This window comes from Haliaeetus leucocephalus, unplaced genomic scaffold (assembly GCF_000737465.1).
Source record: "Haliaeetus leucocephalus isolate CR32 unplaced genomic scaffold, Haliaeetus_leucocephalus-4.0 Scaffold153, whole genome shotgun sequence".
Lineage (NCBI taxonomy): Eukaryota > Metazoa > Chordata > Aves > Accipitriformes > Accipitridae > Haliaeetus > Haliaeetus leucocephalus.
The window spans coordinates 1771843-1794646 of NW_010972589.1; the positions used below are offsets into that span (position 1 = coordinate 1771843).

Sequence of the window (22804 nt, forward strand, 5' to 3'; positions counted from 1 at the left end):
TGAGGAGTTTTATCTCTTCTGAAACTAATACAAAAAGAGCTTCTTTTCTTATTAGGTGTTACTTCTGATACAGAAGGGCATTTTAATGTGGTTTTCTTCTGTCCCTTTTGGGCTGTATGAACAGGATGTTGTGTCCTAGGGCAATCCAAATAGCAAGGTGCTGGTTTGTGCCATTATCATTAGTTGCTACAGCATGAATGTTCAGCGTGTGATTTAAGTGCTGTTGACAGAGATGCAGCTAACACTGTCCTGAAGTGTACCTGGAGTTGCAGAGTGTACCTGTTTTTCAAAGCATTGTTAATCTTGCAAGAGGTTGATTCCTTCCCCCCTCCTTTAAGAGAACTGATCCCTCTGCCCCTCAGTGGTCATCCCCAGGAGTGCCTGGTGTACCTTTCTGGAAGTTATCTCAATACTTGTGTCTTGCTTTGGCAAGTGATAAGTGGTTTGATAAGTGCTTTGACAAGTGCTTTGACATTTGTTTGACATACCATGAGTTGGATTTAAGTTAAACCATAGTGTGTGAATTGGAGCAACAGCAGGGTTTAAAAACAATTGAAAGAGCTTTAGGGAGGATTCTAAAAGGTATAATATGGTGATGTTGGTTTTTATACCCTCAGTTGGGCTTGATCTAAAAGGTGGTGCCAAAAATTGTCTGTACGTTAATCACCGCAAGCACAAAAGTTATGGGTTGAGTCCTAAATGAGAAGAAAACAGTTCACCTCTAGAGGAAGATCAGCCTGATTATTCCACCCCATACACTTCTAATGTTTAATGACAAGGCTTCAGATTCCTGCTCCAAGGTAGCATCACAAGTCAAAAAGAGGGGAATCAGTGGATGAAATACTGTGGACTCGGGTTCTACACATAATCAAGTGAACTGCACCTCCTCCATGGAAATACATAATCTATGTAGTTGTGGTGGGTGAAGAATACCTTAAGATTGTGCTTTCACTTGGGGGGGAAGTTGGTGTCAATGTTGTATCAGGGTCCAGAGGCCCACTATAATGGATACTGGAAATCTAAAAATTGGGAGAAGCTAATGTAGAGGACTGGAAACAGGAATTTTCTTGGTAAAGCTGGTGTTCTTTGTGTAGGCTCATCAAAGGAGCATGCTGTTTCAGTGTACTGGTGGTGCTACTTTGATCTGCAGTGGTGGGCTCTGATAAAGGGAACTGCTTTAAAAAAAAACGTTAATGAGGTACAGAGGAGTCCTAGCTAGTTCCTAAAGATGGTGGCTTACCTTGATTAAGTTGATCAAATAATAGTTTCTGTGGGACTCAAAAGGTGTCTATGCTGGCTGGCTGATTTTCTAAACCTGTAAGAGGATGAACTGCTTTGGTTCCCTAGTTTAAACTAAAGGAGCTGTGAGGCTGCTCCAGTTTGGATCCAAATATGAGTGAAACAGCAGTCAAAACCTGACAGTGAAGTTGGCCTTTGAACTCCAGAAAGTGCCTGACTGTGTCTTGCGCTTGAATGTAAATGTTCCTTGTTTGCATAAACTTGGGATCCAGAACTTCAGGTTTGTGTTTGTTGGCCAGGGCTCAGATTATCTCCATGTTGTACAGTGTCAATACAAAAAAAAGTAGCCAAGCTTGGGTCCAAAGCAGAGCCTCTCCTAAGCACAGTGTAGAGAAGGTCCCAGTGTCAACAAACTAATCCATTAACTCCCCAACCTGACATATTAACCCAGCTCCTAGTTTGGTTTTCAGAGGCTTTCTGCAGCTCTGGCTTGATTTCTACAGCTCTGGCTCTATTTTACTCTTGTTTTATGTCACTTAACAAAGGCTTATCTAAACAATTAAGACAACCTGCTTCTGAAACCCTTTTTTCCATGCATGGGGCATAAGTTTTGTGTCAACCAACTACAGCTCATCACTAAGTCTTGGTGAAATGGGACACGTGGCTTTACAGATGTCACTCTTTGTTATTGTATCTCTTACGATTCTTGCTTGCTCTAGCATAAATCAGGGTTAGAAGTACTTTGCAGGTGTCAGAGTGAATGCGGAAGGCACAGTCTTATGAAATTATTTTTGGTTTTGATTTTGTTAATTTACTTGCTAATCTGTAAAATTTAGTAATTTGCAGTGGGGTTTCCTGTCAGTGGTTTGAATTAGCAGTGATTTACTGTATTAAATTTGTTTTCACATCTGGCAGCACTGGAGAATACTGCCTCATTGTGGCAACTGCTGTTGGAAGCATATTCCTACCTCTAAAAATAGAATTTCTGTCTCTGTCCTAGTCCTGCGGGAAGATTCTTTCAGTCAGAGGTTAGTTCTTGGATCAAACTGAAGGATATACTGATGTGTGATATTTAGTAAGAGGGATGCAGGATATTAATTAGTGCAACATATGTTGTGGGGGAAAAACTCCATTTTATTGTGTAGGATATTTTAAGTATATCTGTGGTGTGTTTGCATATTGGTTGGATTTTGTATTATGGATGTTTTGGTAGCAGTCAAGCAATCCACTTAACTGTTTACTTTTGTAGTTTGCATGGGTTAATCACAATATGGCCTTCAAGTTATGATGAGATTCTTAATTTATCATAATCCTTTTGCCTGTATTATTGAAATGCAAAATTAAATTTATAAGCAGATGTAAAATGCATAGTGCTTCCAGAGCTGTTTGAGGTTTTACAAAAGCTTCACCTTTTCTCTCAGTGTTTTCTTCCCCAGATTAAAGGTATGAATAATTTCAGTGAGAAACCTTACCACCACCTTATGCAGTAGTGATGCTTTGGCATCTTGAACTTGCAAGAGTTATCTTGGTAGACCTATATTTTCTTGGTTAGTTTGCTGAATTTTATCAGTAGGATGCTCCTCTAAAGCTGTTATTACAAATAGTGACTGCTGTGGTACTAGGAAAGGCATTTAACTTTAAAACAGATACTCATCATGTGCTGCTCCAAAGCTCGTATGATAGTGGACCTTCTGTATCATTCAGTTTCTTCAGGCCATACGAGAAAATGGGGTGTTGGAATCTGAAATAGGGATCTGCACAGGAATATCCTGAGTTGTGCTCTCTTATGTACTCTTTCACAAGGAGGGAGATAAATATTTGAGCCTTCCTAGGCTTAACATGGCACTGAACCTGAGCCTTTTTCTGGGTGCACGTATTAGACTGTTACACAGATAAAATGAGTGCTCCCTTCTCTGCCTGCCTCTTGAAATGAGATAGAAAGTGCCATTGATTCTTTGAAGGAACAGAGAAGGATTTGCTGTTTCTTTCATCTCCCTTCAATCTGTGTAGCTCATTTGAGGGCCATTGATTGTGAAATGCTGAGACTGACAGGTGTCTTGGGAGAAGGATGTGGCATGTATAGTGCAACCCAGGTGTGTGAATGTATTTTTGCAGTCCTTGCTCTTGAGCTAATGCCGAGGAGAGAGGAATACAAATGAGCATTTTGTTTAGTATTTTCTTCATGCGGGCTCAAACTTAGAAAGTACAGTGTGAAGATTGATTTGCCAGGTGTGTTCTGGTTTGGGTTTTGATGGGAAGGTGGAAGAAGGGACAGAACTCCATTCAGCGGCTGCTGTTCTCTCTGTGTAGGGAGCCTGGGTACAGAAGCAGTAAGCTCTGAGCCCCACTTTGCAAGTCAGGCATCCAAAGGGAAGCCCTTGCAGTGTCACGCTTACAGATGTGCAAATTTCTGATTGTGTTGGGCTCTGTGGGATCAGTTGCATGCCCTAAGTGCACATGCTGGCTTTCTCCCTGACCTGTGCTGATTCACCTTGGGGTTGGCTGACAGTCCGTTACAGTATTGAGCTGCATTTCATGCTTTAGACTGAAGGCACGTGGAAAAGAGGCCAATCATTCAAGATACAATTGTGTGTCAGCACATTACTGCTCCAATTTTGTCTTTTTCTCCAAGTTGTCTTGCTCATTTTGGAAAAAGTAACAGTCAGTCTCACACAGTCAGAATACTGTCAGACCCATCATCTCAACCATGCGTTCTTCCATGACAGTTGCTACTAAATAGAGAAAACAGAGCTGAGCATGATTTGCCTAAATTCAGCATAAACAACAGAAGACAAGACTGAAGTAAAATGAGAGTAACTAGAAAGCTGATGACAGCGAAATACATGCTTAACACTATATGCCAGATGACCTATGATCTTCAGCAGCTGTAGGGCCAAATTCTGGATAAACCTTTCTTCTAGGAGTTCACTGTTACCAGTGAGAAGATTATTCTGGTCAATGAATTTGGCTTTTATATTGCATTTTGAATTCCCACTGGGATTTATACTTGTCCTAGGCCTATCAGTCCTAGGCCTGATACATAGGTATAAAATGGTCATGATTTATTATTAAGATTCTCTTTTTAATATGAATTTTCTTTTAATCTGCCAAAGGTAGATGACAGAAATTAAGTCCTCCAGCATAATCTTTAGTCTTTTCTGTAAAAATGACTTTTTTTTTGCTATTTAAATAAAATAGCTTCTGTTTTTTAGAAACAGTTTAATATGCTGTATTCTGCCTCGGAGAGTGACATCCTTAGGTGAGAGATGCCATTCTTTTTTAAATAAACTGTGACTTTAGTGGAGCTTTTCTACTTCTGCTATTTCATATTCAATACTTAAAATAATGTAACATAGAGAAGCAAGAAGAGTGTGAAAGTCCTATTTGTTTCCTAAATAGATTAAAATTTAAAACCACACAGTACTAACCTTTGACCTTTAAGATTTACAATTTCCCCGATTATAGTATGTCCTGGCACTCTTCTAGATAAGAAGTACACATGGTTATTGTAATAACTTGCATTAATAAGGAACACTTCTCCCAGAAGGACCGGAATGAACTTCATGGTTCTTTTAAAAACCGCCGTTTCGCCCCCCCCCCCCCCCCCCCCCCCAAGTGAAACAAACCTAACTTTGCTCAGGAACTTGCAAGCTGTTTGGTTTTCTAAACAAATCTCACACAAAATTAGTACAAGGCTGAAAGGAAGATAATTTTCTGTTTTGGTTATAGACCAGGAACTAGTGCAGTAAATCTCAATTAAAATCTGTGTGGGTACAAAGAATAACATCCTTTTTGAGATACTTGTCTTGCTTCTCATTTAAAATGTGGCACACCAGATACCAATCCTCATGTTTGAGTCACTTGGGCTGTGCTTAACTTTTCATCTGAAGAGGTGGCTTTGTACTTCCGATGAGTATTTTTCCCTCTTGTTATTTTGGGACACTAGTTTATTTCCAGTGAAAAGGGAAGAATATCCAGTGTTGTTTACTGCAGCTTCTAGACTTTCTTGGGGTTTAAAAAAGATTAAGAAATTTGTGACCAAGTTAATTATGCCTCATTTTAGACTTAATGATGTGCTAGCTGTAGTAGAAATGACTTTGGACAGTAATGTTCTTTAAATGTTGTCTTTTGGCTAAAGTCTGTTTTGTTCAAGTGTCGTGACATAATTCAAAACACAGGAATCCCCTTTACACTTCAAGACTCAGACCTTATTTTTGTCATCAAATAAAGCATGTGACATTATATAATTTATATATGATACATATTTGTGACACTTTAAAACATTTAGCCTAATGACCTTGTGCTGGCAATGTGATCACTTCTTTCGGATGTTCAATAAACAAAACTTTTTAAAAATACAAGGTGTGGTGAAGGAGCTGTGTTGTGGACAAAGCATTAGTCTTTCTTTTTGGCTTAGAAAGGTGACTATCTTCTACGATTTAGAGGGCAAAATGTTCACCAATAAGATTATACAGAAGGATTTCTTAAGGTACTAAAAGACTTCTGCAGAAGTTGGTCAAATGCCAAACTATAATGACAAGACAGATTGAGCAGTATTATTTAGGTCTTGACAGACTGCTGAAGGAAGTAAACATGAGTTGGTTGGTGACAGAATCAAAGATATAATCACTAGCAGGTTTTTTCTTGACTTTTCTACCTGGAAAATACTAGAAGTGGTAGAGTAGCAGAACAGAGTAGAAAAGCTCTGGTGTTTAGTGTTAGTGACTCTAAAGCTGAGAGCATGTGAGGGAAAGGTATTCTATATGAAATATTTCGGTTGCAAATAGCTGGTTTGAAGGAGTTTGTGATACTGGCTCCTCAAGTATCACATCTCATTAATGCACATGAGCAGCATTTTAAAGCAAAAATGATACTGTGTTGTGGAAACAGGTGAAATCTTGATTAAAAATTTGCTCAGAAGGAATTGTAAGATATTCTTGTTCGCAGTGCCGGGGTGTTGGAGGGATCTCTTCCAGATACACACTTGTATGGCCCCCTGCCCTGAGCCTTCTCTTCTCCAGGCTGAGCAGTCCTAGTGCTCCCAGCATCTCCTCTTGTGAAGGATGCTCCAGTCCCTTAATCATCTTTGTGTCCCTGAGCTGGGCTTGCTCCAGTAAGTGTGTATCTTTCTTGTACTGGGGAGCCCAGACTGGATGCAGCACTCCAGGTGCAGCTTTGCTAGGGCTGATTTCTTTGCTACAATGTGAAACTAAGATGCCTGTGTTGTACAATACTAAATGTGACCACTTGCATAATTAACTTTATCATGTGGCTTTTTTGTCAAGCAGAGAATCTGTTTTAAATGTTAGTTGGTTCTTAAAAAAAAAAAAAAAAAAAGTTCTTTGTGGGCTTTCTCCTCACCCTTCTGTAATGCTAATCTTTTGCTGAGACTGCAAGTCCAAACAGCTTAGGTATCATATGAGTGACTAGGAAATACACTACTTGCCCTCATTTCTTGTGTGGATGCTCTTGTCCATTTTAAAATTCAGAAGCATTGCTTGCTGTTCTTGAAAAACATTTCATTTGCTCCTTGTTCTGTGGGGTTTTTGTGGTTGTTTTGGTGTTTTTCTTGGGTTTTTTTTGTGATGTGGTTGTTTTTTTAGAAAAGGTTAAATTCAAGAAATGTTTTCAATATGGAAGTTTTAATTAGATTTTAAAAGACTGTAAGAAGTATTAAGATTAGGGTATTACTTGGACAATACCCAATCATGTAGTGTAAGCCTAGGCTTTCCTGTTACAGTGTGTTAATTTGTTGAGCAATAGTTTATTGTAATGTCTCTGAAAGCTTAAATTTTGTATTCAGTTTGAGATTTAGCAAAGTATTACTCATGAAGGCAAACATCTGAACAGCCTCATGTAAGTTATTTCAGTCGAGGCCAGGAGTTATTTCAGCCTGAGAAACTATTTTGTTGTCATTTTTTAAAAATGTAACTTTTTACACTTCCTCTAGAGGATTTGCCATTGTGTATTTCCAAAATGCATAATCTGGATCTACTGAAAAAAAGACATTTGAGCATTGTTTATAAATATTTCTAAACTGCTGTGATACTCCCAGATCAGAGGTGATTTAGTAATGTGATGAAAAATTATTTCCTGGAAAAAAACCCCACAAGTTCCTTAGAGGTTAATGTAATATTGGAATGCAGATTGAGAGTCTTATAGGTAAATAAACCACATGAAAATCCAAAGTTAAAGTTGCTGGTAATTTTCAAGTATATGTATACTTGAAATTAAGTCTTTGCTGACCACAGGAGATTGGAGGTAGTGGGGCTGCCCACCTACTCCCAGATTTAGGGGTAAATTTCCCCCTTCTAATACATGATTGCAATTGGTAGTGGCGGCTGGATCAAAGGGATAATTTTCTTTACTGATCGGCCACAGTTTTCATGTGTGAAAAAACAGTATTAATTTTGACAAAGTTTCCAAAAACATTTTGATGAAGACCTGAAGGGAGAACTTATTATGACAGCGTTAATTACAGTTGTTAACTTGATGTTCAAGAACAACTGGAATGACATCTTTGATCTAGTATCTTCATTGTCTTGTGTCTCAGACAGCTGTAGCCCTACCATGGAGGGGTGTCTACTGGCTCCAGCAGTTGCTTAGAATAGTTTTATTTCCTTTTAGTTGATGTGTTTCTCCCATAAAGTGTATGGGTGTGAAAAAAGTTAATTGGAAAAGTCCTGCTTCCCTGCGGATGTGCCTTTCCTGTAGTGAAGACCTTCCATCCTTTTAGAAAGTCAGAGAGGCCCTTTGCATGAGAAGAGCTGAACAGGTACCCCAGAGCCTGAAGGGAAGAATGTGTCCCAGGACACTGCTTATTCTTTCTTCGAGCTCCAACGTGTAAGTGTAACCTCAGTAAGCCCTACTTCACCATTTCTTATGCCTGCCAGTGTGCAGTGAGGCTTTGGTACAGGGAGTGAGGGTGAAGGGACAGGGGAAAAATCTTAACATTCTGGTGAAAGTTTCAGGAAGATTTGTGTGTGCTTGTGGGATGGAAGAAAATCTTGCCGGTTGTTCACCACTATATTTTAGCCAACCTTTAATCTTAACATACATTCTTGGCCTTGCAAGTGGGATTAGTGAGGACTACATATAGTCCTCTGTTTCTGTGGCAATTTTTTCTGCAAAAATTGGGGTAATTTCATTTAGAAGTACATTTTTATAGCCTTTATTAACTCATTGTTGATGTTCCTGTTCAGCTTCCATAGCAGACTGACAAAGTCAAGCCTGAACATACTGTTCTGTTGTGACCTTTGTTAGCTGCATGGTAAGCATGTGTCTCACTGGAGGGATCTTGTCATCTTGGTTTCACCTAAGCTTCTGTCCCATCTGCTTGTTTTTGTTGAAGTGCTGTTTCCTTGAATGAAGAGTGTATTCTGAACTTCATCGATAGCCTAACCAAAATAGAAAAAATAAGCAATACCCTCCTTCCATGTGTCTGTTTTTTTCTTGTTTGAAGAACTGTAACCAGGTGATTGGAGGAAGGTAAATATTGTTTTAAAAAAAACCAAAGCAAAACAACAAAACCCAAACAAAACCCAACCAACCACATTCTCCATCTTCATCTAAGTAACAAATGAATTGTTTTGTTTAGAAAATAAAGGTGACTTTTTTTTCCATGCTTCTACTTGCTATACTGTTTGGAGCACTTAATTTTATGCTATAGCAGTGTTGCTTAGAGGTGTTTTTTTGAGACAGAACCAGCTTATGTGTTTTACATAGTCTGATTCAGTTGACACTCATAATGGATAAAAAGGCAGTTATAGTTGCCTCTGCAGTATAATGTAAGAACTTTTGTGTGTTTGTAATTATTATATACATTGCTAGGAGCTTATAACAGAGCTGCAAAAACTGTGTGATGTTTCTGAAACCATAACTCAGTGTGGAGACGGACACCTTTACAGTTGCCCAAATAATTACATAAATCAAATCACAGAAATTAATACTGAGAGCTGAATTTACTAGAATTCAACAAAATTAATAAAAGTCATAAGAAAATAAGTTAGAACAAGTTGATGATAATTCATTAATGAAATAAATGGACCAAGCTGTAGTTCAAACTTTATAGTACCTTCAATTAATACATAACGTTGACTACTACTTTTTCTCTTCCATTGTCATTCACAGAAAGGGGAAATAATGATATCTTGGTGGTAGTGACATCTAAATCTTTCCAGTCTCTCTGGGAAATGCATTTGAAATGTATATGCTTACTTTTTTTTGTATGGTGTTTTAAAATAATTCCTGGTTTCTTAGTTGGTAGTACAAAATATTTTTGAGTGTTATAGGAGAGTATGTTCTCTATTCATACGCAGTCACAGGGACTGTGTTTTGCAAACAGTTTTGCAAACTGGTGGCATAAAATCTTAAGAAATGTTTAAACCTGATTTCAGCTGAGTTAAACATGTTTCTTGAGGGCAACACTGAGGTCTTCCATCAATATTATTTATTATTACAAATAATTTATCTTTTTAATTTCTTTTTAAATTGGGCGTGGTTGCTTTCAGTGCATGGAACTTGAAAAATAATTCTGAAATGAATCATTCAAGTTCTGCCAGGGGAGGTTTAGACTGGATAGTAGGAAAAATTTCTTCACTGAAAGGGTTATCGAGCTTTGGAACAGGCTGCCCAGGGAAGTGGTTGAGTCATCATCCCTGGAGGTGTTTAAAAGACATGTAGATGTGGCACTTAGGGGCATGGTTTAGGGGTGGACTTGGCAGTGTTAGGTTTATGGTTGGACTCCATAATCTTAAAGGTATTTTCCAATCTAAATGATTCTATGATTTTCTTCTCTGATGTTTATGGCAGCAACTTTCTTTTTGTTGGGCAGATGTGCCTGTGATTTCAACACACTTGTGAAAAACATCAATGCTTTCAATTTATTTTGCATTTTTTTCTGTTTCTGCTTTCAGGTTTTCCTCATAGTTACTCATATCCAGGACAGAGTATATAATGGGGAGAAAACTGGATCTTTCTGGCTTGACTGATGAAGAAGCAGAGCATGTGCTCCAGGTGGTTCAGCGAGATTTCAGCCTTCGTAAGAAAGAAGAAGAAAGGCTGAGGTAAGAATAAAAACATGATTAAAAATATTGGTGTCTCTGGATTATTACAAACTGGTTTGGGGGCAAACTGGAGAACACAGCTTTTTTGTGGTGTTCTATGCATTAATAATCAGTCCTGTCACAGAGGCAATAAACATCCAAACTCCTCCACATGTATTCAATCATTGAGTGGTAATTCATTTTTCTGTTTAGTCTATCCTGGCCTAAGCCACAATGATGATCTCTAAATCATCTGTGTATATTGCCTGGGTAGAGGCTAAGTAGTGGTTGACTTTAACATAAACAGAAGTTTAAGTTAAGAGATTTTTTTTTTTTTCGCTTGCTGTAGTCGGTTCCTTTTCTTCTATTCAGAAATTTTGTCTATATGCAAACATCTAAAGATGAAGAAGTTAAACCCATCTCTTTCCCCCAAAATAATCAATGGGACATGTTATCCATTGTATTGAGAAGTTAATTTTGCTTTCATTAGTCTGTGTACAAAATGATTGCAAGCAGAAACAACCCAGAGGAAAACAAATGGAACTTGTTGCAAGGTAAGTTTTTCAGCCCAGGAACATCGGTATGTGACAAGGGGACTACTGACAGAGACCTGAATTGGTTGATGCAACATTTTTCCTGTAGTTTCAACAATATTTCCTTGAATTATGATGTCTGATTTTTTCTTTTATTATTACCTGCTTTGAACACATATTTATTCTCTAGAATAGTCTGAAGTCTTTATCTATACTTGGCAAATGTGCATTCTCTTACCGTACTACTAGTATCACAGATATCATCTGTTTCTTTATCGTTTAGCATCAAGCTGAAGTCAACAGAGCAGGAAGATGACTGAAATAAGGACAAAACTAGGCATATATATTATGTGCCTAGTGGAACTGTGAGGAATCCTGTCTCTGTCAGTTTTCTGTTACTATTTTCTGAAACTACTTGGAACATTAGCAACAAGAAAGACGACTTGCGGCATAGGCCTAATTCAATTTTGGCATGCTGTACAACTTCTTGCTTGGGTTGGTAGTGCAAGCTTGCCGCGGGGAGGAAAGACTGGGTGAGGGTGGCATGCAGGTTGGTTTTTTTTGGTTGTTTTTTTTTGGGGGGGGGGGGAATGTCTCTTTGTTTTGCCATGGGTTGTACTGATTATTTTTGGCAGTCTTTCACAACAAAGCCAAGAGGTACTAGAAACAGTTTAAGGAGGGTGAGTGTGGGGCTTTCTCTGGCTTTTTTTATGTGACTGGTTGTATTTTACTGGAGCAAGCATACCACAGTTAACAAGCGCTGGGGCATCTTGCCTGTTCTATACAACTAGTTCCTATAGTGAGAGGAGGAAGAAGAAGGATGTAAGGCATAGTCTCAGAAAATTGATTGGAAGGCCTGGATAGATAAACTTTTTGCTGGTGTTTGTGTTTTACAATTTTGCTGCTGAAGTTGTCCGTGGGACTTGATAATTGAATGATCACAAGTAGAAAACTGGTGTGAGAAGGGAGATAGAACACTGAAAAGGTAGGAGAAACACATGGACTCAACTCAGCTTATGTATATGAGTATGTGAATATTTTTCTCTTGAGTGTAGTTCATGCCTTTTGCAAGTATTAAAGTATGTTAAAGTGCTGCAAATAATGAGCCGTACTGACAAAGTCAAAGTTCTGAAATGTAGGCTGATATTTAATATATGTATTTAAGTAATTTTAATGACCTTAAAGAAGGCCAGTGAAGTTCAAAGCTTACTTCTGACTTAAAAGCTGTGACTCTTTTTTTTCATCAAGCTATTCCATTCTTTTTTTTTTTTTACAAAATGCAGAGTTAAAAGGAAGGATGTAGCAACACATCTTTTTATCTTACTATGTAATAGAATATGCAATCATATAAGAAACTTATGCCTTGCTATAGATCAGATTTTGCAGCCTGTGAGAAAGCACATTAGTTCATGTCTCTGCTTTGATGTTCTTGGCTCTATTGCATTTGTTTTTAGAAAGTTACCAACTGGCAAAGTCTACAACATCGTTTCATTTCACAGGTATTGTCAAGCTTGGTAATGTTCTTTTAAGAGAAATTACTGGCATATATATTTTATATATTAGTCTGCTGTTAATAAATTCAAAACCAACTTACATCTGAAGGTAGGTGGTTTTTTTTCTTCCTGTAATTAATTACAGGTAGCAATATTAGTCTTTGGTTGGAACTGTTGAAGCTTTTGCGTGTGATACTTTCTTAAAATAGGGTTTCTGTGTAATTCTTCATAGCATAGATAGTTTTATTTTGGGGCGGTTTTCCCCACAAAGATTTAGTAGCTGTTTCACAGATCTCTCTCTGGGATTATTCCCATTGGTAGCAATTATTTCTAAAGATCAAGAACTACTTAAGGGAATATATGACAGATTTCCACTATATCAGGAGAATAATGAAAGCTAAGAAAACCATAAGTGGTTGATGGCTTCAATTTTGCTTTGCTAGTGGAAGCTGAAGAGTTAAGTAACATACTACAAGAAATTAAGTTTTGTCTTCACTCCTAATAAATGTTTTTAAGGTAATAAAGTGAATTGTCAACTGTTTTAAAGCTAACATACTAATGTCTTTTACAATATTGCAGTTGTTACATGTTAATTTGTTTTTCCATATTCTGTAAACAAAATGACATAATGTGGGGAGAAAAGCCATACTGATCATCTGCATTTTCTGCTGCACAGCTGTTTTGAATCTCTCTGCAGTGAGAATTTTTAGCAGTGGGTTCTCTCCTTTAGCATAAAGTTGGGAGAAAGATTTAGTGTTATCAGACAGGCTGCTCTTGTACATTTTGGGATAAAATGAGTTGTCTAAAACTAGTAAGATAGCAGTAAGATGACCATATGCAAACAGTGATTAGTGTGGTTGATTTATTATGCCTTACTCCTTCATATCAGTCCAGTTTTTTTTTGCTATGGCTCTCAGCCTGATATCAGATTAATAATATTTACTGTTCTTTGTTGCTTGTTCACCCATAATCTTTCTATTTCCATTATGTGTTGGTTCTGTTCTTCAGCAGTAGTGTTATGTTTTTATTTACTCCAATGTTAATGTAATCATCCAAAGTCACTGAGGCTAAAATTATAACACAGACTCATAGATAGGTGGGCTTGGTCTTCTGTGAATCAGTTGAAGTAGGCAAACCAGGCAGAGCTGGCATAATTAGGAAGGTGATCGGTTTGGGTTGCTTGGCATGTGTGCTGAGGACTAGGCTGAGGTAGTACAGCCTTGTGTACATCACCTCTGCCACAGAAGCTCTGCAGGCTGTCTCTGGGCTACTGGGACACTAATAATCATAGCTGGCTTTTTGAGCAAGTTGACTGGACACACTAATGGGTTTTTTCTCATGGACAGATTTATTTTCTTAATATTGAATTTCAGACTTACCCATTGCTGACATTCTGCAGCTGCATGAAGATTGGACTGTTTTGATGGTTGAACTTTTAATGTTTTGCTGTGTATAACATTTTTGTCATATCTGCAGTTTGGGGGGGGGGGGTATTTGCTTTTTTTTATTTTTTTTTTTTTTTATTTTTAAAGAAATGGCAGAGGAGAGCTTACAAGAACCTACAAGGCCAAATGTGTGTTTGTGAGATAGGCCTCTCTACATAAACAGGCGTGTAAAAGTTTGCTGCCTTTCATTTTTTTCCGTTTATTGCCTGTGTATTCAGTTTTCCAGACTGTCTAAATGTGCCACTGTTTATTCTCCTTTGCTGGGGGCAAAATCAATTCCCCCTTTGGTTTTATTTTTACAGTTACCATGGTATTTATAAACATGCTTGTCCATTTGCTTCAGGTCAGGAATGCTGAGAAGTCAGGGTGTTTTAAGTAAGTGAAATTATAATTTTACAGGAAAAAATTGATGGATCATCTTATTGCAGTGGATGTTCCCAACCTGTTACATTTTAGACATGTGGACGGGTTAAAAGATGGCTGTTCTGATACTGAATTTAACATTCAGAACAACTGCAAAGGGAGTAAAGTTAGAAGGGTGGGAAAGGGGACAGGCATAGAAAGGGCTCAGTGCCGATCAGCTGCCACCATAGCAGACACTTTACCTGTCAGCAGCTACTTTACTTTAGGAAGCCATGGCCTAAGCAACTTAAGCCATCTTCCTATAACCATTGGCTAACAAAAGTTTCCATCACCATGGTAAATGCTGAATCAGCCATTTGTGTGATGGTATTCTAGTGATAAGCCTCAGAAACGTGTGCTGGGCAGGGATGAAAAATGTTTCCTTGCAGGGGCCACGGTTCTCTTTTGTTTAAACCACTGCTCTTAATCCCCTGGGAAAGCGTATTTAGAAGGAAAAATTGCTGACCTTCTGGTACCACATGGACAGGTAATCATAGATCATTGATCACTTAATAGAGTTATGTGGGGTCACTGGAACAGCACAATGGAAGTGTTGAGAGTTGACTGTCACTCACAGGCAGAAACATCACCATGTCTTGCCTGATGTGTCTTTCATAGCTGGGTTGGTGAATATCAGCTATGCTGTCTTTATGCAGTCACATTTTCAATTGTGGTAAAGACAAACTGCAGTGATTCATGATCAAATCTCCAGCAGTGTTTTATTTGCAGAAAAAAATGAGATGTGTGTGTGCTCACTGGAGGGCCCTTTCCACTCTGGTTGTTCTAATTTTCTTTTAGCCAAAGAACTAGTAAGGAACTAGAATAGAGCCTTGTGTAGAAGATGATGAAACATTTTAAACTGAGAATTGCTTTTGCCTCCTTTCTTCTTTCCACTCCTTTTGCATTGTAGCCCATTGCAGCATGAGAAGACTCGTGAAGAGGCTTCTTAAGAAACAGATTCTCATACCTGATGAAACCCAAAATCCTGTTGATGCTTTTTCTTGTCAGACTACAGTAGACTTCAGTGTATTTACAGTATGTGTCATGGGTCTTGTAGTGGATAAATTATCAAACTCCTTCCAACCTCTGTTAGTTGAAATATTGTCTGTGAGTCATATGAAACTGGCAAAATGCCAAGTCAGACATTTGAGTAGCTATCTTGATTCTGCATATCAGTTCTTGTTCCTCCTTCCTGTGGCAGGCTTGTGTCAAATATCTTAAACAAAAAGCAACCAAAAAATGCATCTGTCTTCCCTTCCCTCCTCACCTCCAGACAAAGCCATTTTAAAGCTGTTTTTCTAGTGAAGAAGGAATGGGAGACTGGTCTCATCTGCACAAGCTTCAGAGTTTCAGCAGATGAACTTCTCATAAATACCTTGTTGCTCAAAGTGTTTCCATAAGGTCAGCCTGCCTGCCCTTCACTCTGATGAACACTGTGGGGAGAGCACAAGCAGCATTCCTATCCATTACTCTGATTTTTTTTTTTTTTTTTTTTTTTTTTTTTTTTTTTTTTTGTAGCAGATAGGCACTGTTCTGGTTTCTGTGCCTGCTTGTTAACTCCTCACGGGATCCAGAGGAGGAGGCTGTAACATACTACTTCATATCCCTGCTTCTGCCCATGAGTCTTGAGAGTAAGGCCGCAGTATGCTAAGGAGGATTGCTAGCACTTCTTTATGGGCTGTCCTGAGACACGTATTCTCTCCCTGTGATTGTCCTGGTTTCAGCTGGGATAGAGTTAACTGTCTTCCTAGTAGCTGGTACAGTGCTATGTTTTGAGTTCAGTATGTGAAGAATGTTAATAACACTGATGTTTTCAGTTGTTGCTCAGTAGTGTTTAGACTATAGTCAAGGGTTTTTCAGCTTCTCATGCCCAGCCAGGGCACCTGACCCAAACTGGCCAACAGTGTATTCCATACCATGGGACGTCCCATCTAGTTTAGGAACTGGGAAGTGGGGGGGGCAGGGAATCACCGCTCGGGGACTGGCTGGGTGTCGGTCGGTGGGTGGTGAGCAATTACCCTGCGCATCATTTGTACATTTCAATCCTTTTATTACTACTGTTGTCATTTTATTAGTGTTATCATTATCATTATTAGTTTCTTCTTTTCTGTTCTATTAAATCGTTCTTATCTCAACCCTGATTTTCTCCCCCATCCTACTGGATGGGGGGGAGTGAGTGAGCGGCTACGTGGTGCTTAGTTGCTGGCTGGGGTTAAACCATGACAGTGATAAAAGGTTTTAGAGCAGTTCACTACTCCTCTGAGAAAGGTGCTCTTTGTGATTCCCACATTAACACAGCTGCACGCTTCTCCAGTGCAAGGCTCTGCTGAGCTGTCATAAGTTTAGCACTCATACATCTAAACTTATTTTTGAGTGCAATAAATGATTCATCAGAATCACAGCTGCAACTTAATATGTTATTTTGCTACTGCTTTGGCTTATAAAACAAGTTAAAACATATCTAGGGCAGTACAGCTGTTTACTGGAAGTGAGGGTTCATTAACAAGATTAAGAGCAAGACATCTTTATTTATAGATTATCACCAATTTTGTTACATAATGTTTCAAGATGCAGAGAAACCTATTTCTTAGCTCATGCAGGCTGTCAGAATTAGGAGTTGTCAGTAACTTCATCTGTGTAATAGATGCTTTACACTGTTACTGTGTGGCCCTCTCTCAGCAGCAGTGTTTACTGTTTTAGCAGGTACCCCTTAGCTGTATTCTCAGGTCAGGATAAGTTGCTTATCAAAAGATAGTTAGTGACCTGGATGAATTCTGCATGAAAGCCAGATAGCTAATGGTTATTTTTACTGCAGTGTCAGTAAGAATGCACTTTAAAATGCATTTAGAAAGTGGTACTTGTCGCTAATTTCAAGAAACATTGATCCAAGTGTGCTGCTTGCTGCCAAATAACACTGTTTGGGGTTAGACAAGGAAGTAGGTTATCTCAGCAATGACACAACATCCCACTTCATGTGCAGTGCAACGGCATTTAGTTTAGTCCTTCTTTCTGTGATTTGCCCAAAACTTCCTGCTGTAACACTGCAGGGTCCTGGTGCAAAGTTAGCACATAGGTTCTGCTCGACCTATAAGCAGCGGAAGTTATTGGATCTAGTTTATGCCTTAGAAGAGGGAAATTAGGGCACTGCAAAGAATCTGGTATTAGAAGCAAAGAAATTTCAGCTGTTTAAGTTACAGGTTTGGGTCCAAATTTTTTCTGCCTGATTGAGGAAAAAATGCCAGGGTACTTCCAAAGAGCAGCTTATGCTTAGGTGCCTCTAAAACCAATTCTGTGCATCTTCCTTGTGCATGCTTGTGACTACAATGGGAACTCACTATGACTGTCCTTGTTATTTGAATGCCATATAGATGCTATAGGGAAAGCAAGGACGGAACTTCTCAACAAGTTATTTGGCAAATGCAGGACCTCATTCCCCAAACTGTCATTCTTGAGTTTTGTGCCAAGTGTTTTAATACAGGCAATTCCAGATGTGAGTTTTGGCTTTTTAAAAATGTATTTACAAATGCAGTTTCAACTGAGAGGAAATGCTGGTGAACCAAGCATGAAGAAACATGAGAGGTGATGCTTATGAAACAGTGCAAAAAGAAAAAAGCCTAATTTTAGGGAATATTAGAGAAATTTGTATAGAAAGCAATGTCTCCAGCTAACATTTTCAGTATTGGTCAGGCCATGGGAGATGTAGCTGAGGTACAGCCCACATACACTGTGCCAAACTTGCATGACCTGTGGGTAAGTATTTAAAGGAAGCAGTATGATGTTGCAGAGATGTTATAAAAATTATTGCAGGCTTTTTTGTGGTAATTTGGTCTTCGTCATGGGTTACAGCTAATCAAATTAACAGCCATAGTTTAGCTAAAAGGAGTGAGCATGCCTAGTGATAATGAATAGCTATAATGTTAAACCAATATTTAATCTCCATTATCTTGTGTATGAAGAGTTTAAGCTATTAAATGTGACTTCTAGGAGTAATCTTCTCTCACCTGACTAGCCCTGCAGTGCAGTGCAGGGATGTTCTCTTGAGTATGGACTCCTGTCTGTACAATTTAGTCACACTGAAAATAGTTGCTGAAAATGTTAAATCTTAAGTGCTTTTTTCAGAGGAAGTGCTTCAACTTTTTTTCCAAAGAAACAAGATACTAATCTTGTTAAATATATTACTCTCTGTTAATTTATCAGAAACCTTTTTGTTGAAGCTCAATGTTAGTTCATGGGAAAAATGTACAGATGTTCATGGGTTGATAGGGAATCTGCTTAGGGAAGAGGTTACTGGGGAAATTGTGTTACAGGTTTTAAGGACAGGTTATTCAAGGCTCTATTTGAATGCCATCAGTTTTTGCATCTTGGCTTGGGCGTGAGGATGAGCCACATGGACCTCTTGAATTCTGTCCCCCATTGCCCTGTGAATTCAGAGTTGTTGATTCTGTAGAGGTTAGCTGGATCTGGGCAAACACCACATTGAAAGTTGGGCTCATCTTCTGTCTGTCTGTCTGTCATCTTTTTACCACTGTACTGGACCAAAATGTGAATATATGAACAAAAATAGATCATTTTCTAGTCTCATGTACACTGCTGGGTGAATAATTAGCCTAAGAGAAAAAAACATCATCTAACAGGTAATCACTGAAACATTCAGCCTTTTGGTAAAGATGGAGAGTTTGGACACCCTCATGGATGTTAAATGAAATGGGGTGCTGGAGAGCAGGAGAAAAAATTTTCTGACAAGGTGCTTAGCCTTTCTTTTGAGCAACCAGGGAGTTCATAAGAGAGATGCGTGAAAAGGATGAGTCAGTGTATGTATTGCACTATCTAAAGATTAAGGTTTTTTGAAAGGGGAATGATGTGTCTGATTCAGAATCTGATACTTCTGAAGATGAAAACTGAAAGCAATAGTGCCTGCAGAGGTGACTTTCTAGGAGCCAGTTTAAGTAGCTGGGAAGAATGTGAAAGAGCACAAATGTCAGGTCCTATACAGTTGAATTTCAGGGTCTTGCTCCAGAGGAGAAAGGTCTGGACAAGTTATCTGCACCTTGGCAGTATGGTTTAAATCTAAAGCCGGAAAAGCAAAATGAATACTGTGCACTGTGACACCCACCTCCTGGATACTCTTAACTTCATGGACTTGTTTCTATGACATCATTCAGCTGTTACTGTAATGCTTGAAGTCAGTCAGTGATTGCTGCACTTACCCAAGTGATTAAAAGGTCTGTAGGTATGCTGGATGAAACCTATGGCTTTATTGGAGGAGTGTGTTTTTTATCCAGCTTAAGTAATTTTACAGGTCAAGATCTTGTACCAATTTACAGTTGTCTTCTATGCAAGCCTAAGTCTACCTTACGTGTTGGTTTCTCTATTCAGGTGTTACTGTAGTAGTATAATTAATAGTACTTTTCCAAGTTATGGTAAAACACATAACATTAAAAGAATGGCTGCATAATGTAACTTATTCACAGTTTATTCTTCATATTAGACTTTACAGGGATGCTCTAAATGCGTTTCCATACAAAGTTCACTAAGTTGTAAGCAATATGTGCCAAGTCTAACAGTCTTGGAAGAAGTGTTGTATTTAAAATGTGTTTGGTTGGGTTTTTTTATGCCAGAAGGGAATGGTTTTACTGTGAGTTTCTATAGCAACATGCTGTAGACCTGTCCTTGGCTGCATCAATCTGGATGGATCTGTTTGAAGCTGTATGGCTTCCTATCTTAAATATATTCACCTTTGGTTTTCAAGCAAATAAGAGATACTGATTATCATTATGAAGTTTGTCAATCTGAAATATGACTTGTCATTTAGAGTTGAAATTTGACTTGTTAATACTTTTTTGCAGAAACACAATGCATTATGGAACATTAAAAGTACACATTTAAGAAACACTAATGTCTGTGAAAGGAAAAGACTTCTGCTTCTACCTACAAAGCAGTAACCATTCTTAAAAAGTATTATAATATTTCAGAGATACTAGATTTAAGGAAAATAATACTGACTGGAAATTGGATTTGCTGATGTTTTTATTTCAAGTATTGCTGATGAATCAAGGGATAGTCTTTGCCTTTGCTTGCTTAAAGAATTTCCATTCTCTGTGTTCTTCATAGACCATGAAGTCTCTGTGGTCTCTTCTGTGGCTACTTCCTGTGCCTTCAGTTGAGAGTAGAACCAAGAACATCTGTAAGGAACACCACAGGAAGGTGGCAGAGTGGAAGAGGGCTGCCATGAAGTTGAGTTGCCTTTGTGCACTGAAATGAGTGTGGAGCTGTCTCCTACTGTCCGTGTTTTTGATTATAAAAAGGTGCATTTTGAATACTTGCTAATATTTTCTTTCTGAAGCCTATGAGGAACTGAAAGCGTGTCAGAATCTGTATGGCAAATATGTTCAGCGTGTGGAAGGAGTACTTGGAGAAGGTAAGGCCACTGTATTAGAAGGAGCAAAATGCGTGTTTTGTTCACTGTGCTGAAGCTTAGGGAGTGTGTCAGATGATCTGCCTTTAAACTATTGAATCAGCAGAGGTGCAAGTGAATCTCAACCAGTTGCTGTGGTGATTTTGTATTCACTTAACTCTTCATCCTTCAGGTTCTCTAGAGCTCTTAATTGCCATGTGCAGCTTCCTACTTAAAGCTGTGCCAGAAGAATGAGCTGTGCTAAATGGGATACCGGTTCTTAGAAATCTGTCGTGAGTCTAGGAACCTGTGTTGTGAGAAGTTCATGGAAAGATGGATAGTTTGTAAGTTAAGGTTTAATAAAACTTGTGCTGGATTCTTCACCGTTCCACCTCATTCCAAAATAAACCATTGCAAACTATCATCTGCTTGCTTTTCAGAAGTGTCACAATGTTAAGCTAGAGGGGAGCTCAATTTTTAGTGTTTATAAGCATGATCTGTGTTTATGGTGAGTTCAGAGGACTGCCAGACAAGTTTTGGAAGGGAATGGACCTGACTGAGCAGAGATGTGTGTTAGAGATAGCTGATCTTTGTTTCACAAAGGCAAAATTCTGAGCATTTTTCTTTCTAAATGAAATTTGTGAACATTTTCAGCAAAAGGAAAAAGGGGTGTGCATGTGTGGGAGAATTCTAAAGATGTCAAAACACTTTGTCAACACTGCCAAAGTGTTGTTTCAGAAATGTCTTTGGAGATACTTTCTAACTGTAACACTTTCTAAAGCTTGTGGTTGCATATGTGAAATAAAATGGATTTGCTTTTGTTACCTTTGTGAAAATAATTTTAAAAAAAGAAAGAGTAGTAGTATAAATTAATGTTAAGGTTTGCATTTCTAATATTTTAGGCATGCAAAAATTATCAGCTGTATCTCAGCTGCGGGTAGTATGCAAGTTAATATACCACAAAGTATTGCTGTAATGGGTGCTACTTAAGTATATCATCCTACCCTATGATAAATGTGAGGTAATTATAATTTATCATTGAGGGGTACGGTAAGGAGCTTCATGTTTGCTTAGGGCAAGGAACTAACATATGGGCAATTACTACAGAGTCATACTTCTCACTGTAATTGAACTTTGGGTAAGCTGTTAATCTACTGTTGCCTTTATTTGCAGTTGATGCGTAGTTGGCTCTGTGCCTGAGGTTAGAGCAAGTCTTTGAACTGCACACCAGACAAGACTGTGTAACAGCCTCTTTCTTTATTTTTGATTGGAATGAATTATAATTGGTCAATATATTTGCTTATGCCTCTCTTCCTTTGTTGCTTTAATACTTTCATTCTCTTTCTAGTTATGACTTAAAGTTCTTCTGAAAGCAGCTGAACTCAAATATACTTTCTTTTTTATCTTTTTGCTCTATGATACTTAGTAAAATCTAGAATGGATAAAATAATTTTACTATTACTGTTGACTGCTATCCATGAAGGAAAACATATAGATCTCTCTATAAAGCTCGTTTACAACAGGATTTGTATCTTAGAGAATCATAGTAAGTCTTCATTAATGCGGTTCTTCAGTGTATTACAAAGATGCAAACCTAATACAGCCTTATGGCAAATTAGGTGTAGTTCTTGATACAGTTTGGATTATAATTTGGCTAGTAAATATTGGAGGATATAGGCTGCAAACAGTGTAGTGTTTCTGCAGCATTTCCAGCTTGAAATGATATTCTGAAATTATCTTGTTTTTGTCAAGCTCATTGAAAATGAAATAATTTGGGAACAGCACAGAACTCAACATTTGCATCTCAATCAAAAGAACTTCAAATCAAGAAGCAATTAAAAGAGAAGCATGTTGGAGGTGTCAGGGATTTAATAAATTTTTTCTGCTGCTCAGAAACACTTTGGGTGAGACTTAACAAAATAGTCTCTAATATCTCTCTTGGCTACTGTAGCATTTCTCAGTGAGAGTGGCTGGTTATGTGCTGCTGGCATCTCCTCCTTTTTCCCCTCAGTTTTCATCAATGTGTGATGGACTTTCCAGTTTTGCTCTGAGCATAACACTAGGAGCGAGGGGACCATTGTATCATGATAGAAGACCTGTCATTAACAGGAGGGCAGTTCGTTAGTATCGCCACAGTGCTCCTATGGTTTTTATATAGTTCTTGAACCTGCAGGAGGTGATGAGTTTCTTGCTTCTGTTTTTATCTTGGTTTGTTTTTTTCCTTTCCTCCCCTTTTGAGAAAATAAAATAAACT

General features: G+C 38.3%; 1 protein-coding gene across 1 annotated transcript in view; it reads left to right on the forward strand.

Annotated features, from left to right (window-relative positions):
- The first annotated feature begins 10194 nt into the window (after positions 1–10194).
- MYRIP (myosin VIIA and Rab interacting protein) overlaps positions 10195–22804 on the forward strand; it is a 221933-nt gene continuing 209323 nt past the window's right edge. Inside the window, exon 1 of the mRNA XM_010562060.1 lies at positions 10195–10304. Within this exon, the coding sequence (XP_010560362.1) occupies positions 10195–10304 (110 nt within the window). The remainder of the gene's footprint in view (positions 10305–22804) is intronic.